The following is a 14,903-nucleotide window of genomic DNA, read 5'->3' as shown; positions in this document are numbered from 1 at the left end:
GCACTCGCGGCCACTAATGCAGTCCTGAAATAAAAGCTTTTAAACAAATTGCCCCTTCACAACACAGATCAGCCTAAACACTGAAACTTTCAGGAAGAGGAGTTGGGGAATCTTACATCTCCTCCCTTGGAGTCTCAGATTTAAGTAGCACCTAGTTGGAGGGCGGGGGGCATAAACATGATACACATTGTGTGGCTAACCTGGCAAGAATACTTGCTAAAAGGAAAAGCAGCTCTGTTTCAGAGATGATTTCAAGGCTGGTGGGCCTTGCTTTCAGCTTTGTGTTGCTTTAGTGGCTTGCAAATTTGTGTCACACAATGACCCTAGACTGGCCTGCCTGCTGCCAGCCTGATGTTGAGAAAGGTATTGAAATTTACAAGGATCTTGCCCTTGGCCTCCACTCCCAGGGCGCAGCATTCTCTCACATTTTAAGGGGTGCCTGTTCACAATAGCCTGTAGTCTGGCAAGACAGTTTAACAAGGGTGCCTACAGATCCGCACGTGCTTATCACCTGCCTGGTAATTGCAAATAAACTAGCTCTGTTTGCCCTCCCTCTGCAAGAAAAAGCCTTGTCAATAATTGCATTTCAAAGGGTGTCAATAATTGCATTTCAAAGGGTGTAAAACATTAGACTTCTCAGTTTGAACTGTGTACCTTTAGAACTCTTAGACTAGCCTAAAGTTCTCTAAACAACACAACTGCCCTTACTCCATTGAAAAACTAAGTTAAATTTTTTAAACGTTATCATGCCTTGATGACTCTGCACCAAGCAAACACTGTTTTTAAGTAATTGTACTTCGTGTTTTTTAAGGAATTGTAAACAGCATCTCAAGGACTCAGAAGAAACAGCAAATAAATGTAACAACTAATGTTGAAAAAAACAAACAAGCAAACAAAAAACCACGGTATTCTGATAAGCACAGAAAGCAGCCTAAGAAATTAAAGAAACAAAAAATTTCCCATTCATCTCCCAAATTCTGCAAGGGAATTTTTAGACTCGCGGCAAAGAAATCATTTCATTAGTTTGTGGAATAAAACTCAAAATGTGTGGGAAAGAAACAAAGCTTGGTCAAGATCGCCAAACTTATCAATGTAAGGGGGGAAACCATTTCGTAATAAATGAGTCGTTGTCCAAACCAACCGAACCTGATCCCTCCGGATCTCTGCTTTCTTCATCTCTTTCTCATGTTAAAAATCATAAAAGCACCGAACAGGGACGAATTTCGGGAATGCGATTGAGTCTCCCTCTCAGATCCTTTAGATCTGTTGCCCTGGTCTTTCTTTCCTAATGGCATTTCGTTTCTAGGACAGTCCCTCCTCCTGGTAGCTATCGGTCTAATTATCACATTGTTCAAATCTTCCAAAGAGAAAGAGAGGAAAGAAAGGCCATTTGCTGTGCGCACTGACATCTTTTCTTCTACACTGGTGCTTGGTAAAGCCTTCCGGCAACTTTCCCTGAAAAAAAAGATGTCACTGAGGGGCAATGAGGCTTAAAGTTCCTCGGTCCCCTCGGCCTGTTCTCCCCGCTTACGCCATCCAGTACCTCCCCACTTCATCCCCTCTTCAAGCTTCTCTCTCTCTCTCTCTCTCTCTCTCTCTGCTAAAGCGCTTTCAAGAGTTTCCTCTGATTCTCGCTCTGACCCAGACCAAGGACCCGACACAGACAGGACGCCCAAACGGAGGCAGGCAATTGGGATACTTGAAAATAACAGCTATAATGGAAAAAAAAAAAAATCACTCTAATTGAGATTATTTTTAAAATAAATGAGTATATTTTAGGCAATATTTAAAATGTTGTCTTCTGCCATATTCATTCTTTACAAACATAACGTTTACTGTGCAGCAGGCACTAATCTAAAAGCTTTAAGTATATGACAGACACTCTTTGCTTAAAAAAACATTTTAACCAACATTAATTCGTGTGTGCTTTCGAAATTCCCTGTTATTTTTTTATGACACAGTACAGCGGTTAAGTTTTCAAAGACAAATATGGAAAACTTTATCCAGTTGCTACTTTATTACAAGCAAATCATTTCCTGCTGCAATTTTTCGCAGTCCTTGTAATTAAATACATTAGTATGGTGAGAAACCTGTTTTGTTTTGTTTTCTTCTCAGTGATGTTTTCAGGTTTTGCCTCTGGCGTTTGGAAGCTCCCACTAATTTGCTCGCGTGGCAAATGTTAATTGCACATGTGGGCTTTCGCTTTCGGGGGGGAAAAAATGCACTAGTCGGCAAGAGCTGGGAACACTGATCTCTCACGCCTGCCGGGTGCGTCCACCTGTAGCGGGGACCGCCCTTGAGCTGGGAAATGAGGCCTGGAACCCACGAGGTGTAGGGATCACTGTGGGCTGGATTACCGGTGCGGAAGCAAGGGGCGCACAGGGGTGCAGACCCGCTTGGCGAAGCGCAAGCAGCCTCAGGCCGCCTGCGCAGCGGTGGGGCAGAGGCCCGCAGCCCGAGGGTGACCAGGCACCCATTTGGAGGCTGACTCCGGAGCTGGGGAGTCACAGCGACCCACCGTTCTGCGGTCCAGCGCTGACCCATCCCGCCTCTCCAAGCCCCGCCCGGTCCCCGCTGATCCTGTGATCTGCTCGGGCTTAAGTTTCAGAAGTCAGGATGGAACGTTTCGGATTTCTGTTCACACGGTTATTGAAGGCCCCGCGGTGGGGACCACACAAAAGAGAGCGGGGAGCGTGGGGAGGGGCTTTGTGTTTTAACACCACGCTAGCTGCAGGTCCTTGGCGATGCCCTGTCTCCTTCCCGCTCTCCCTCCTTCCAATTTGGCCTGCCAGAGTCTTTTTGCTGTCGCGTCTTTCCCTCGTATCCTTTCCCGCCCCATCGGCCTCATGTGACAGAAAATGGAGTGTCAAAGGGATGCCCTAAACAGATGCCCAAAAAGATGCATCTGTGCGTGGCGCAGGGTCATGAGGATGGATGCATGCCTTTCTCAAAGCTTTTTTTCCACCAAGCACGGAGCTGGCTCAAATCAACGTGTGGAACCTCCCGGTGGACCCCAATCAACAGCCGCCCGCCGCCCCGCTTGGCAGCGCCCGGCGGGGCCGCTCCTCCCGCTCGGTCCCGCTCACTTCCTGACCCGGCAGAATCGCGTCGGCGGAGCGGGTTCAAAAGTCCCACCGAGCACCGGAAGAGCCAGCTGCCAGAAAACAAGGTCTGAAAGCACAGTTAGACAACCCTTGTGTCCGTGCACTAAGAAGGACAATGACTGGGCACTTTGCAAACAAACATGCAATGTCCAAATCTTCACGTTCCGGAAGCTAAAGAACTCTGCGGCTACAACTGCACATTCCTGGGAGATTGCAGGGGAGACTGGGGCATTAAATTTGGATAACCCAAGCCCAAGACGCTCAAACTTGAAAACCTACTCAGATTGTGTCCTGGAATCCCCGCCTCATTGCACACTGGAGCAGACACCACTCCAGCCCACGGTCTGCTCCGAGGGTCTATTCCCACAATCAGGGTGGCCAAAGGCAATGAAATGGCCGAAGGGCGATAGCTCGGACCCGCACCGGGCCGACCTCCAGCGGCTAAGCACCTGGCCTGGGAAGGAGAACTGCAGAAGTAGCCTCCGGAGTTGGCAGGGTGAAAAGTAACTTTGATTTGAGGTTCTGAGCACCCCCTCCCCCCAGGGCCAATGTGACCGCTCGGTCTGCCAGTCAGCAGCTTTGGTCCAGACAACGGACGGCCGAGCCGGGCGATGGTTCAGCCTCGCTGTCTCCCGACGTCACACACGCTTGCTCGCACTCTGCCACGCGCTTGCGGTTATTCTTTAAACCCAGGACCGAAACTCCGCTGAAGAGACGCCTGCGGAGTAGAAGGACCCGCCCCACACCCGGTCCAGAACCGGCGTCTCGCCCGCCTGCTTGGCCTCCGGGTTCCCAGGTGCGCGGCCGCGTTCCCACGCCTCTGAGGGTGCCTGGCAGCGGACATTGGTCAGCGCAGCCCCGCCCCCGAGTCTCAGCCAATAGGAACCCATACCGCCCCCAAGGAGGCGGGGCCTGTGGGGCGGAGCGCTGGGGGCTGGCGAGCGCCGGGGGGCGTGGCCGGCGCCGGCTCCTGCGGCGGAGGAGGCTTGCGGCGTGGGAAAGAGCTGCTAGAAGCCGACCGATCTGCCGCGGGACCCGCGCCTGCCCGGCCCCGGGAGCGAGGAGGGAGGAGGCCGGCGGGGAGCGCTCTTCGCCCGGCTTGGCGGCGGTGGCTGCGCGGTCCTCGGCGCGATGAAGCGTCCGTGCGAGGAGACGACCTCGGAAAGCGACATGGACGAGACCATCGACGTGGGGAGCGAGAACAATTACTCTGGGTAAGCGCCTCGGGTATCCGGGAGCTTTCGGCGGGAGCAGCTCCTGAGAAAACCCGAGGTGGAGGAGAGAAAGTTGTGGGGGAGGACCGGGTGCTCGCAGAACAGGAGTCAGGGTGGGGCGGGAGATTGGGTTCGCACGCTGGTGGTGGGACGGAAAGGAAGGGGGGTGCCACTGAAAAAGGACAGTGCAGGAGATGGCGAAGCACGGTCCCTGGATGTCAGCGCTGGGCGCCCGGAGAGGCGCCGCGGGCGACGCCTCCACCACTGGAACTGAATTTAGGGACACTTCCAAAATAGACCAGGAAAAGGGGGCAAGAAAAAAACAAATGGATTTCTATTTTGAGAGAGGCTGAGGACACGATTTGAGTTTTGAAGAAATTAAAGCGATCTGCCTGTTTAAGGCTGAGCTGTGCAGGTTGACTGAGTGTGAGCTAGCTAACCCACCAGTGAGAGACACATGGTACGAGGTGGGTGGGGCATCGTTTTTGTGTTTTTGGGTATTTTTTGTTTTGTTTTTGTTTGTTTTGTTTGTTTCCCTTTTTTTGACCGCTTTTTCTTAAGTCTGAAGAAGATTGGAGTCGTGATCACAGAAGCCAGACCTCCAGGTTCCTGTCCCAGAGAGACATTACCCAGGCATTTTAGAGCCAAGGCAGGTCAAATGATAATTGCTTCTAATTGGCATCCCCAGAAGCACCTTAATTATTTATCTGAAGCTGTCACTCAAAGAGCAAAATCCTCCCTGCCTTTGGAAAACTGGTTTTATTTCCCGGGCTTATTTTAAGACATACAAAGCAAAGCCTGAAAATAGCAAGAGCAAAGACGCATGAAATGTTTACCAAGTATCTCAGTGTTGAAGTATATCGTCTTAAAAAAAAAAAAATGGAAACACAAGGGTGCCACGTGTAAGATGAAACCTGTAGAGAAGGGCCAAGAGTGAAGGGGACAGTTAACTCAACAAGGTCCAGAAATGAGAAGGTGAAGTAATGGGAACCTGGTGTGCACAGCACTTTTTCTAAAAGAAAAGAGAACAAATAACAGGACCTGGAGATTTGAGGCCCTAAGGAAGTACAGTATCCGTGAATTACCAAACTAAAGAGATACAGCTAGAAAAGAGATTAGACGTTATGTGACCAAAGTCATTTAACTGAACTTGCAGTTTAAAAATATCTTTTCATTAGTAAAATTGAAACGGATCATAGCTTCTAGACATTTAAGCTTAGTTTGAAGGCTGAGAGACACTATGATTTCATTTGCAAAGTACTGACCTAGAACTAAACCAGATAATAATTTCTCAACCAATAATATTTAGGATATTCTTTTAGAAGGTTAGTATGAAAAATTCAAATCTACCTTTTTCTGTTGTTTAATTGACCAATTGAAATTTTAGAAATCTACCTTTTTCTGTTGTCTAATTGACCAATTGAAATTTTAGAATGGTAAAATAACTTCTGTTTATTTTAAAAGTTGCATCTTGGGGCTGGAGAGATGGCTCAGCGGTTAAGAGCACGGACTGCTCTTGCAGAGGACCTGGGTTCAATTTCCAGCACCCACATGGCAGCTAAAATCCGTCCTTAACTCCAGTTCCAGGGGAATCCAAAGCCTTCTTCTGACCTCGGCAGCACTGCATGACACTGGTGCACTCACATACATGCAGGCAATACACTCATACACATAAACTAAAAATAATAAAATATTTAAAAGTTGCATCTTGGAACAAGTTTGACATGGGATGACTGTGAAAGCAATGTTCATATATCAATTTGTTCAGTGACAGAGTAGGAGGGATGCTATCAGAGGCAATATGTTGGCTTTTAAGAAACAAACACACACACACACACACACACACATACACACATGGGGAAAGAGGACATTATATGTGACTTCTCATCCTAACTTCCTAATTGCCCATCATTACTTCATTGGGAGACTCAAAAGTTCAGGTTCATTTTCGCCAATTGAATTGGCAGCTAAATTACCCACCAACATTTTTTAATTTTACTTGTTTATTTGGTGTGTGGGTATAGGCAGGAGCTTGTCCTGTGTGTGTGCGCGTGCGTACGAGGTGCGAGTGTGTGTGTGCGTGTGTGTGTGTGTGTGTGTGTAGGTCAGAATACAATTTCCCAAGTGGGTTCTCTCCTTGCACTATATGGGTCCTGAGGATCAAACCGAGGTCAGGTAGCCAAGCTTTGTAGTAAGTGTCTTAACTCTGCTGCTTTATCTCAAGGGTCCCACTAACATTCTTTTGAAATGCACAGTTCCTACCTGGAAAGGGCTGAAAGCAAAATCTGTTAAAACTGAAGTATAGATAGATGATGATGATAGATAGATAGATGATAGATAGATAGATAGATAGATAGATAGATAGATAGATAGATAGATAGATAGATAGATAGATAGATAGATAGATAGATAGATAGATAGATAGATAGATAGATAGATAGATAGATAGATAGATAGATAGATAGATAGATAGATAGATAGATAGATAGATAGATAGATAGATAGATAGATAGATAGATAGATAGATAGATAGATAGATAGATAGATAGATAGATAGATAGATAGATAGATAGATAGATAGATAGATAGATAGATAGATAGATAGATAGATAGATAGATAGATAGATAGATAGATAGATAGATAGAATTACATAGATATGAACTCTGCAGTCACTCTGAATATTTAGTGAGTGCCATGAAGTACCCAAGGGGAAAAAAAAGAAAAAAACAATTGCTATGCTGGCACACCTGACGTAGTCTTCCTGTTTCACAGGCAAAGTACAAGCTCTTTGATGAGGTCGAATTCTCCAACAACCACCTCTCAAATTATGGCAAGAAAAAAAAGGAGAGGGGTAGGTGATTTTCCCCCACTTTTATGGAATGTAATTTAGCCTACTTTGTCACTGCTGTTGTTTTCCCATTATGAATAATTTTATCAGTTATGTATTCAACTTTTGTTTTGCTTTCTTTGAAATAGATCATAGAGAAAAGACGTCGGGATCGGATAAACAATAGTTTATCTGAGTTGAGACGGCTGGTGCCAACGGCTTTTGAAAAACAAGTGAGTTGCCCTTCTTCTCCCCCACCCATAAACAGCTCAAAGAATCTACTGCTCTCATCTGGGAATGTGGGTTCTTGTTAAAGCTCATTAAAATAATGGTGTATGTGCCCTGATCTGGCACAGAGCAGCCATTTCAATAAAATGCTTTGTTGTGGCAAAACTATTAAAAACATAATCCATCATGAAGTTGAAAAACATTTCCATTCTTTAGCTTATTTTCCCCTTAAGGGTAACAGTGTTCATGCTTTCTCTGTTCTTTCTATGAATACCAGTAGTGGTTTTGTTTAAAACCGTGTTGTGTGTCTTATTCTTTTTTTAAAAAAAAAAAATTGTATCATATATGAAATATCATTTTTTCCTCAAACTTTGAAAGTACTTTTTTAATTAAAGAAATCAAAGTCAAAAAAGTAACATTCTTATTTCTGTTTCCTAAATTATACTAATGCAATTTATTTAGCAAGCCACTTGCTTTCGTTTTTATTTCTTGCATTAAAAGAATGATGTTTGATTTGGGGCATATTTTGGAAGTTTGGTAGAAATCAAATTAGTCATAAATGCTGCTTTTCAGAGTTCAAGTATTCCTTTGGAAGAAAAATAAAAGATATTGAACATTTAGAAAAAAAGAGCACCAACATGCTTAAATCTTCCTTTGTGGTTGTAGAAAAGTCTGGTTTCTGCCTCAGTGGCTAATGGCAGGGATTTCTAAGAGCATCCTTCAAAGAATGTAGCACCACGTCCTTGTTGAAATGTTTTCAGTTGAATTCCAAATAGGGTGCAAAGCTGCAGTTAGCTGTTTATCCCATTTTTGTTGTTGTTGTTGTTGTTTACTTCATGAATCTGCAAACATTATAAAACAAACCCTACAAAGCCCTTGGAGACTGTCCAGAACTGCAGTTTACTTATTAGTCACTTTCACTGCAACTGCCTGTAGGTCTTCATGGGCACACTGAACAGTGACAAGTACTGGACACAATATGCTATTGGTTTTATGTATTTAAAACAAAAAAAGATACTATGTGTTTATGTGCTTAGCTGTCTTTGATAACCTACAAATACTGGAATTATACTTCTGATAGCATTTTCAATGACAATGGCAGCAATCTATGATGTCTTTTTATACTTTTGAGTATTGAAATGTAAAGTTATGAGAAGCAGTCTCTTTGACTTTTTTTTTCCCCTTAATCTTGGTTTGTTAGACCTTTTTTTCTTAAATGTTGACTTACAACAAACCTTAAGATCAAACCTCAGTTGTTTGGCAGTTACCATAAACACAAGCTTTCCCATTTACAGAGTTTGGCTGCCAACCCTAGTGAGCTGGCTCTGTCACAATCTGAGCAGAAGAGTATTCTTTAGAGCAGTTAAATAACTCTGACACTCTTGCCATGTATTGGGTACTAATAATTGGGGGGCCAAGAGGGGAGGGAAAAAAACAAAACTGCCAAACATAGGAATCTGGAATAAACTTCTGATCCTATTCATGAAAAAAAAAAAAAAAAAAAAACCCACATACTGGTTTAATTATTTAGCCCTTCCAGAAGTTAGAAGCCACCCACAGCCCCCTGAGACAGTGTAAGCAGAGCATTTGAGTTTCAGTTGCTTTCCAGAGGTTGACTTTTAAAACATTAATTATTTTCCTTTTTCTGAGATAGGGTCTCCCTGTAGCCCCAGCTGACCTGGAACTCTATATAGACCAAGCTGGCCTCTTATCTCATATAGATTCCCTGTCTCTGCCTCCAGAGTGCTAGGATTAAAGCATGGGCCACCATGCCAGGCTTAGTTGCCTTATTTTTTAAAAGGAGACAACAAAAATGTGCTTGTAATAATATTTTATTGAGTTTTGAATGATTCAAATTCCTTGTGATTGTATGATGCTCCTTAAATAAACTATAATAAATTACTCCCTTTTGTTTGTGATCTTGGAATTCATAGTGACACCTGCTGGTAACCTTGAAGATCTTTCTCTTTTTTTCCTGTTTACTGGTGGTACTTATGAATTATCTTAAAGACATTAGAATTTTCCACCTTTTGAATAATCTCCTTTTGATTTTCCAAAATTCTGTCTTTTTCCAGAATTAATATTCAACTGTTTAACTGATCTAGACTTCAACATTAATGACTATTGAATGTTCCTTAATAAAATATATGATTAATCAAGGTAGAGATTGAACACAAAGTTTGAGATCTTTACAATTGGCACAGTTTTTGTGGAGTGATATTAGGAATATAATTGTTCTTATAATTTAAGAAATCTTCCAGGCCAACTGGGGCTACAAGGAGATCCTGTATCAAAAAGATAACAATAATAATAATAATTTAAGAAATCATTTCTTTGATGCCTTGTTCTGGTCTTTAAAAGTTAAAGTGACAAGTTCCTGCTGTCAGGTATGTCATAATAATTAGTTCTTTCACATAAACTTCAGAAAGAATTCAGGTTTTTCTGTGAAGAAACTAAAATATAGAATCTTCTAATGAAAGGCAAAATTGAAACTATCAAACTCAATTTAGTATGGGAAGTTCTAAGTTAATTTCTGTAGCACTTAGGACTTGTTTGTCTCTGAAGGGGTCTGCAAAGTTGGAAAAAGCTGAAATCTTGCAAATGACAGTGGACCATCTGAAGATGCTTCAGGCAACAGGGGGTAAAGGTAAGAGGTGGTGCCATTCTTTACCTTTTCTAACTCTCTTTATCTTTTCCCTCTAATATTGTAAGGAAGTCATAGTTGAACAGCTCTCTAACAAGCTGACATAGGTGGCCGCAGATTAAAGCCCTGGAAATCAATGCTAATGGCAGGATTGAACTCGTGGGAAAGAAGTTTTGGAACAAAAGAAGCACTTGACCCTGGACCTGTGTTTGCTTTCGTAATACTGTGGGACTAAAGTTTCTTTCACAGAAGCTTAATCAGAGATTTGTTTGGGATTTGAGAAGCACATGCTAGAATCTGAACAGAAACAAAACAAAACAAACAAACAACTAAATATAAACAAGGCTACAAGTTCTCTCTCTCTCATTAAATCAAAGCTAGGGTTTAAATATTTAACTAGTCAAAGGAAATGACTCTGAAATTATTTTTGTCATTGTTCCTGAGACCCTTGGCTGGTCTTCACTTTACAGCAAACATAACATTTAAAGTAAAGGCAGTGAGTCTTCATACTAGAAACCATAAACAGAGAAAACTATTCCTGGAGAGAGCAGACAGGAGCAGATGTCCAGGCCCAGCCCCATGTTGTGACAGGATGCCCTCTGTACTGGGCAGTACCATAGGGAAGAATTGTGGGGGGTTAGAGAAGGACCCTCATCTCATGCTAAAAATAGATGAAACACTAAAAACTGTGATATTCACTCAGATTTCATTGTCCCCCTTTTTCACACTTCACCTGGACTTGATCTTGTCTTGTAGGAGCTTTGTCACTTTACAAGGATGTCTTTGGTAATCATCTCAGCCTAGTGTGTTTTTCAGTATATTTCTCAATGAGTAAAGAGAAGGTACCATGAGGAGTTAGCTCTGCAACTAAATACTTGAGGCGCCCTGTGCTCAGTAGTAGTCTTCTGTTCCACAGCATATGAGTCCTAGATCAGGACAAGGCGGGGAGAAAATTGGAGAACTGATAGAACATCAGATTTGACCCTAATCACCTTCTACCCACGTCAGGTAGGGGGTGATCACTGCATGATAGGATGGGAGGCCCATACTTGCCACAGGTCACAACCTCCCAAGAAACTGTCTTGAATGAACAAAGAGAGAGTAGCTTAGGATGCAGAATATTCTTATGGAATAAAGGACAACTGAATGAAATCTTGGAAGTCAATAATCCAACTCATCATGGCCACAACATTTGACCTGAGTCAGAAGTAACTTGCTGTTCTTTGAGGCTTAAATTAGCAGGATGTGCTCTTCAGACCCAGCAGCACTGTGACTGCCTCTACACCTGCCACTCTGGAATTTCAGGAAGCCAATGGAGTCAGATATGGCACAAGGAAAGTTACGTGATTGATCTCCCCTCCTGGGCTTTGGTACACATAAGGCTGAGAATTGCTTTCAGAGTCTCAAACATTTGGCATGAGCTATACTTCTAAAAAGTAAGATTGTTTGGCTTTATAATAAAAGATATTAGTTTCATCTGGCTTAGTGGCACAGGCCTTTGATCCCCTACTCAGAAGGCAGAGGTAGACATATCTCTCTGAAGTCAAGACCAGCGCAGTCTACGAAGCCAACCAGTGCCTACATAGTAAGCCCATTTCAAAACAAATACAAACACACGCAAGAGTTTCGTCCTGGTTACTGTTCTTGGCTCCTCGAACAGTACTAGAATTCATCCTAGAACAGTTAGTGTGCAGATATTTCCAAGTAGGTGCCATGCAAGTCACCTGACTACTGGGTCACTGGAGGGGTCAACCCACAGAAAAATGTGTAGACCTTGAAGAGAGGGGTGGCAGTGTGTGTTCACATGCCTAGACTCCCAACGGCCTCTAGTGTAGTGGCAAAGGGCATTGGAGTCCAGCTCAGCTGCCTGATTGTGATTTCTAGCTGCCATTTATTAGCTGTATGAGCTGAGGTAAGTTACTAATTCTCTCTGAGGCCCAGTTTCATCATCTGAAAAATGAGGACAGTGATGGTATCTACCTTACAGGTGGCTGTGAATTAATTCACTTGAAGCCTATAGAATGGTGTTAGCACAGAGGGAGTGGTTACAGACACGTGTGTTATTGCTGGCCAAGACCCACTCACAGGAGACAGCTGCTCTCTATCATTTCCCTCTGCTTCCTACAATAGGACAGGAATTACATAATTCATATGCTTTAAGATGCAACAAGACCCAGACATACACAGCCACATAGCTTGTCAACCACAAATGTCACTTGCTTCACAACCAGTAATGAAAATTCCTAGAGCTCCCGAGGCTCCAGTCGCATTATTCCTTTCTGTCTGCCATAGGATCGTCATAGTTCTAGAGAGAACCCTAAATTCCTAAGTCCTTCAATGTTTCTGGACACTGTCCTCTCTAATCACTACCTGTCTCCTTCTCTTGTGTAAGTCAGACGCTCCAGCCTCACTGGAGACCCTAAAGACTGACATGCAGAATCTTTCTGTGAGACATCCTCTTCAGAAAGAACTTTACCTCCTAATCCTGGAGGCTTTGTTTTCTGACCATGCCAGGGTCTGGGGATGGAAACTAGTTTTACTACTGATATTCTACCTTCCATGATATTCTCTCATTCAACTTAGTGCTGTTGTTTCCGCTTTACTGATGATTATATTCACCCCAAACCTTTTTCTAAATTACTCAATAAATGTAGCAACTGTTTTCCAAAGTGCTTTCATTATAAATTAAGTAATCTAAAGAAAATAGGCAAACTTTACTTTGCAAAAGCATAAAATGATATATCTTAAGTGCATTGGATGAAAATGGCCTAATTTGGGCTTGTGGGGTAACTCTATGATAGAATGCTTATGCAGAATGCATAGGAGTGGGGCTCAGTCTTGGTTATAGCTTGTAAATTACCACCTCTGTGAGACTTTCTCTATTTCCATCAAAAATTTTGCTGAGGAAAGTCATTATCTCCCAATTCTAAAATTAAAATACCCCCTAACCCCCAACCCTGGGGGTAGTTGAAACAGGAATCTTCTGAGATTTCTTTCCCCTTTATGACTTTTGAATCATCAACTGTGACCTAGTGCATAGCTAAAATTGTCAGGGTGCCTGCTGCAGAGTCCCCTTTCTTTACTCCTGAGAAAATCACCAGCATAAGCAGCGGGCTGTATTTTCAGGAGGTTCATTTGACCTGTATCTTCCGGAGGGCAGAGTAGAACGTCAGTGGGAGGCGATCCTCAGAGTGGTGTCATCTCTCCTTTCTCACCCTCTCTCCTATTCAACTCAACCCTCCTTTAGGCTACTTTGATGCCCATGCTCTTGCCATGGACTTCATGAGCATTGGATTCCGAGAGTGCTTGACAGAAGTGGCCAGGTACCTGAGTTCAGTGGAAGGCCTGGACTCCTCAGATCCGCTGCGTGTGCGCCTTGTCTCTCATCTCAGCACCTGTGCCTCCCAGCGGGAGGCAGCAGCCATGACGTCCTCCATGGCCCACCACCACCACCCCCTGCATCCACACCACTGGGCAGCGGCCTTCCACCATCTGCCTGCAGCCCTGCTCCAATCCAATGGACTCCATGCATCGGAGTCAACCCCATGCCGCCTCTCCACATCTTCAGAAGTGCCTCCTGCCCATGGCTCTGCCCTGCTCACGGCCACATTTGCCCATGCAGATTCCACCCTTCGGATGCCATCAACAGGCAGCGTCGCGCCTTGTGTGCCACCTCTCTCCACCTCTCTTCTGTCTCTCTCGGCCACTGTGCATGCCGCTGCAGCAGCAGCCACCGCAGCAGCACATAGCTTCCCTCTGTCCTTTGCGGGGGCCTTCCCCATGCTACCCCCCAATGCAGCAGCAGCAGTGGCAGCAGCCACAGCGATCAGCCCTCCCTTGTCAGTGTCTGCAGCTTCCAGTCCTCAGCAGACCAGCAGTGGAACAAACAGTAAACCTTACCGACCCTGGGGGACAGAAGTCGGAGCCTTTTAAGTTATCCTTGAACTGCTTGCAGTAGTAACTGAATGTCCTTCATTTCAGTCAGCTTCAAACCTCCGCACCCTGAAGGTAGCCATACAGATGCCTACAGATCACACAGAAACACTAAAGCTATTTGAGAAGCAAGCTTCACAAGTGGAAATGTGGTATTACCTTCCCCCCCTCCTCCTTAAGGCAGCTTGGTAACTGACATCAGCAACTTTTTGAAACTACACACCTATTTCCATTTATTGTTTTCTGGAAATTACATGAATGGCACTGTCAAGTGGTGCATCAATATATATCTGACTTAGAAAGAAAATTGCCATAGCTGAATGTTCTTCGAACTAGAAGGGAGAAAAAAAAAATACCATGTTTTATAAGTGCCTGAGCTAAGGAAGATTTTCTTCTAAACATGTGAGATTGCACAAGTACAGAAGGGCTTAGCCCTTAGTTTAAGAAAGGGAGGGAACAGACAACTTAGACTGCAGACAAGCAATGCAGTAGCAGGATAATCTGTTCTGTTGAAACCAGGTTTTATCGATCAAAAAAATTGCTGAAAATGATTAAGCTGAAAGACATAGTTTTATATTAGTTTGCTTTCTTTGTGCAGACTTGCCACGCAGTGACATTTAACAATGCATTGTTGTAAGCAATAATGCCATTAGTGCCCGTGTTAACAAGCATTTCTGCTCAGCCTTCAAGCCCACAGACACTCTTGTGAGGACTGGGGCATGGTTTAAAACATGGTGCTTCTTTATATAAACTTTGAGCTGTACAGTGCACCTAGAAGCAGTTGCCTACTGTGTGCCCACCAGAGGCTAATTCATGCCAACTTGAAAACTCTCCAGTTTGCAAGACGTTGGATTTATTTATTCAGTTTCATTTGGACTATTTTTATATATTTATCCTCTTCATTTTCTCCTGATAACATGTAGCATCTGTTCTTGTCCCTTTTGGGGTGATG

General features: G+C 43.8%; 2 protein-coding genes across 2 annotated transcripts in view; one reads left to right on the top strand and one right to left on the bottom strand.

The window, feature by feature from the left end:
* Nucleotides 1-2,544, bottom strand: part of LOC103746527 (peptidyl-prolyl cis-trans isomerase A) — a 90,072-nt gene extending 87,528 nt beyond the window's left edge. The window contains exon 1 of the mRNA XM_008848743.3: nt 2,260-2,544. Coding sequence (XP_008846965.2) covers nt 2,260-2,544 — 285 coding nt within the window. The remainder of the gene's footprint in view (nt 1-2,259) is intronic.
* Nucleotides 2,545-4,029: 1,485 nt separating this feature from the next.
* Hey2 (hes related family bHLH transcription factor with YRPW motif 2) lies at nt 4,030-14,078 on the top strand. The gene is made up of 5 exons (XM_008848742.2): nt 4,030-4,318; nt 7,092-7,170; nt 7,296-7,379; nt 9,940-10,021; nt 13,266-14,078. The coding sequence occupies exons 1-5, from the start codon at nt 4,236-4,238 to the stop codon at nt 13,949-13,951; spliced, it is 1,014 nt and encodes a 337-aa protein (XP_008846964.1). The 5' UTR covers nt 4,030-4,235; the 3' UTR covers nt 13,952-14,078.
* Nucleotides 14,079-14,903: the final 825 nt, after the last annotated feature.

The sequence above is a fragment of the Nannospalax galili genome, unplaced genomic scaffold, assembly GCF_000622305.1.
Source record: "Nannospalax galili isolate Female #2095 unplaced genomic scaffold, S.galili_v1.0 scaffold2424, whole genome shotgun sequence".
Taxonomy (NCBI): Eukaryota; Metazoa; Chordata; class Mammalia; order Rodentia; family Spalacidae; genus Nannospalax; species Nannospalax galili.
The sequence above is the reverse complement of the archived record's forward strand: the minus strand, read 5'-3'. Positions and strand labels throughout refer to the sequence as shown.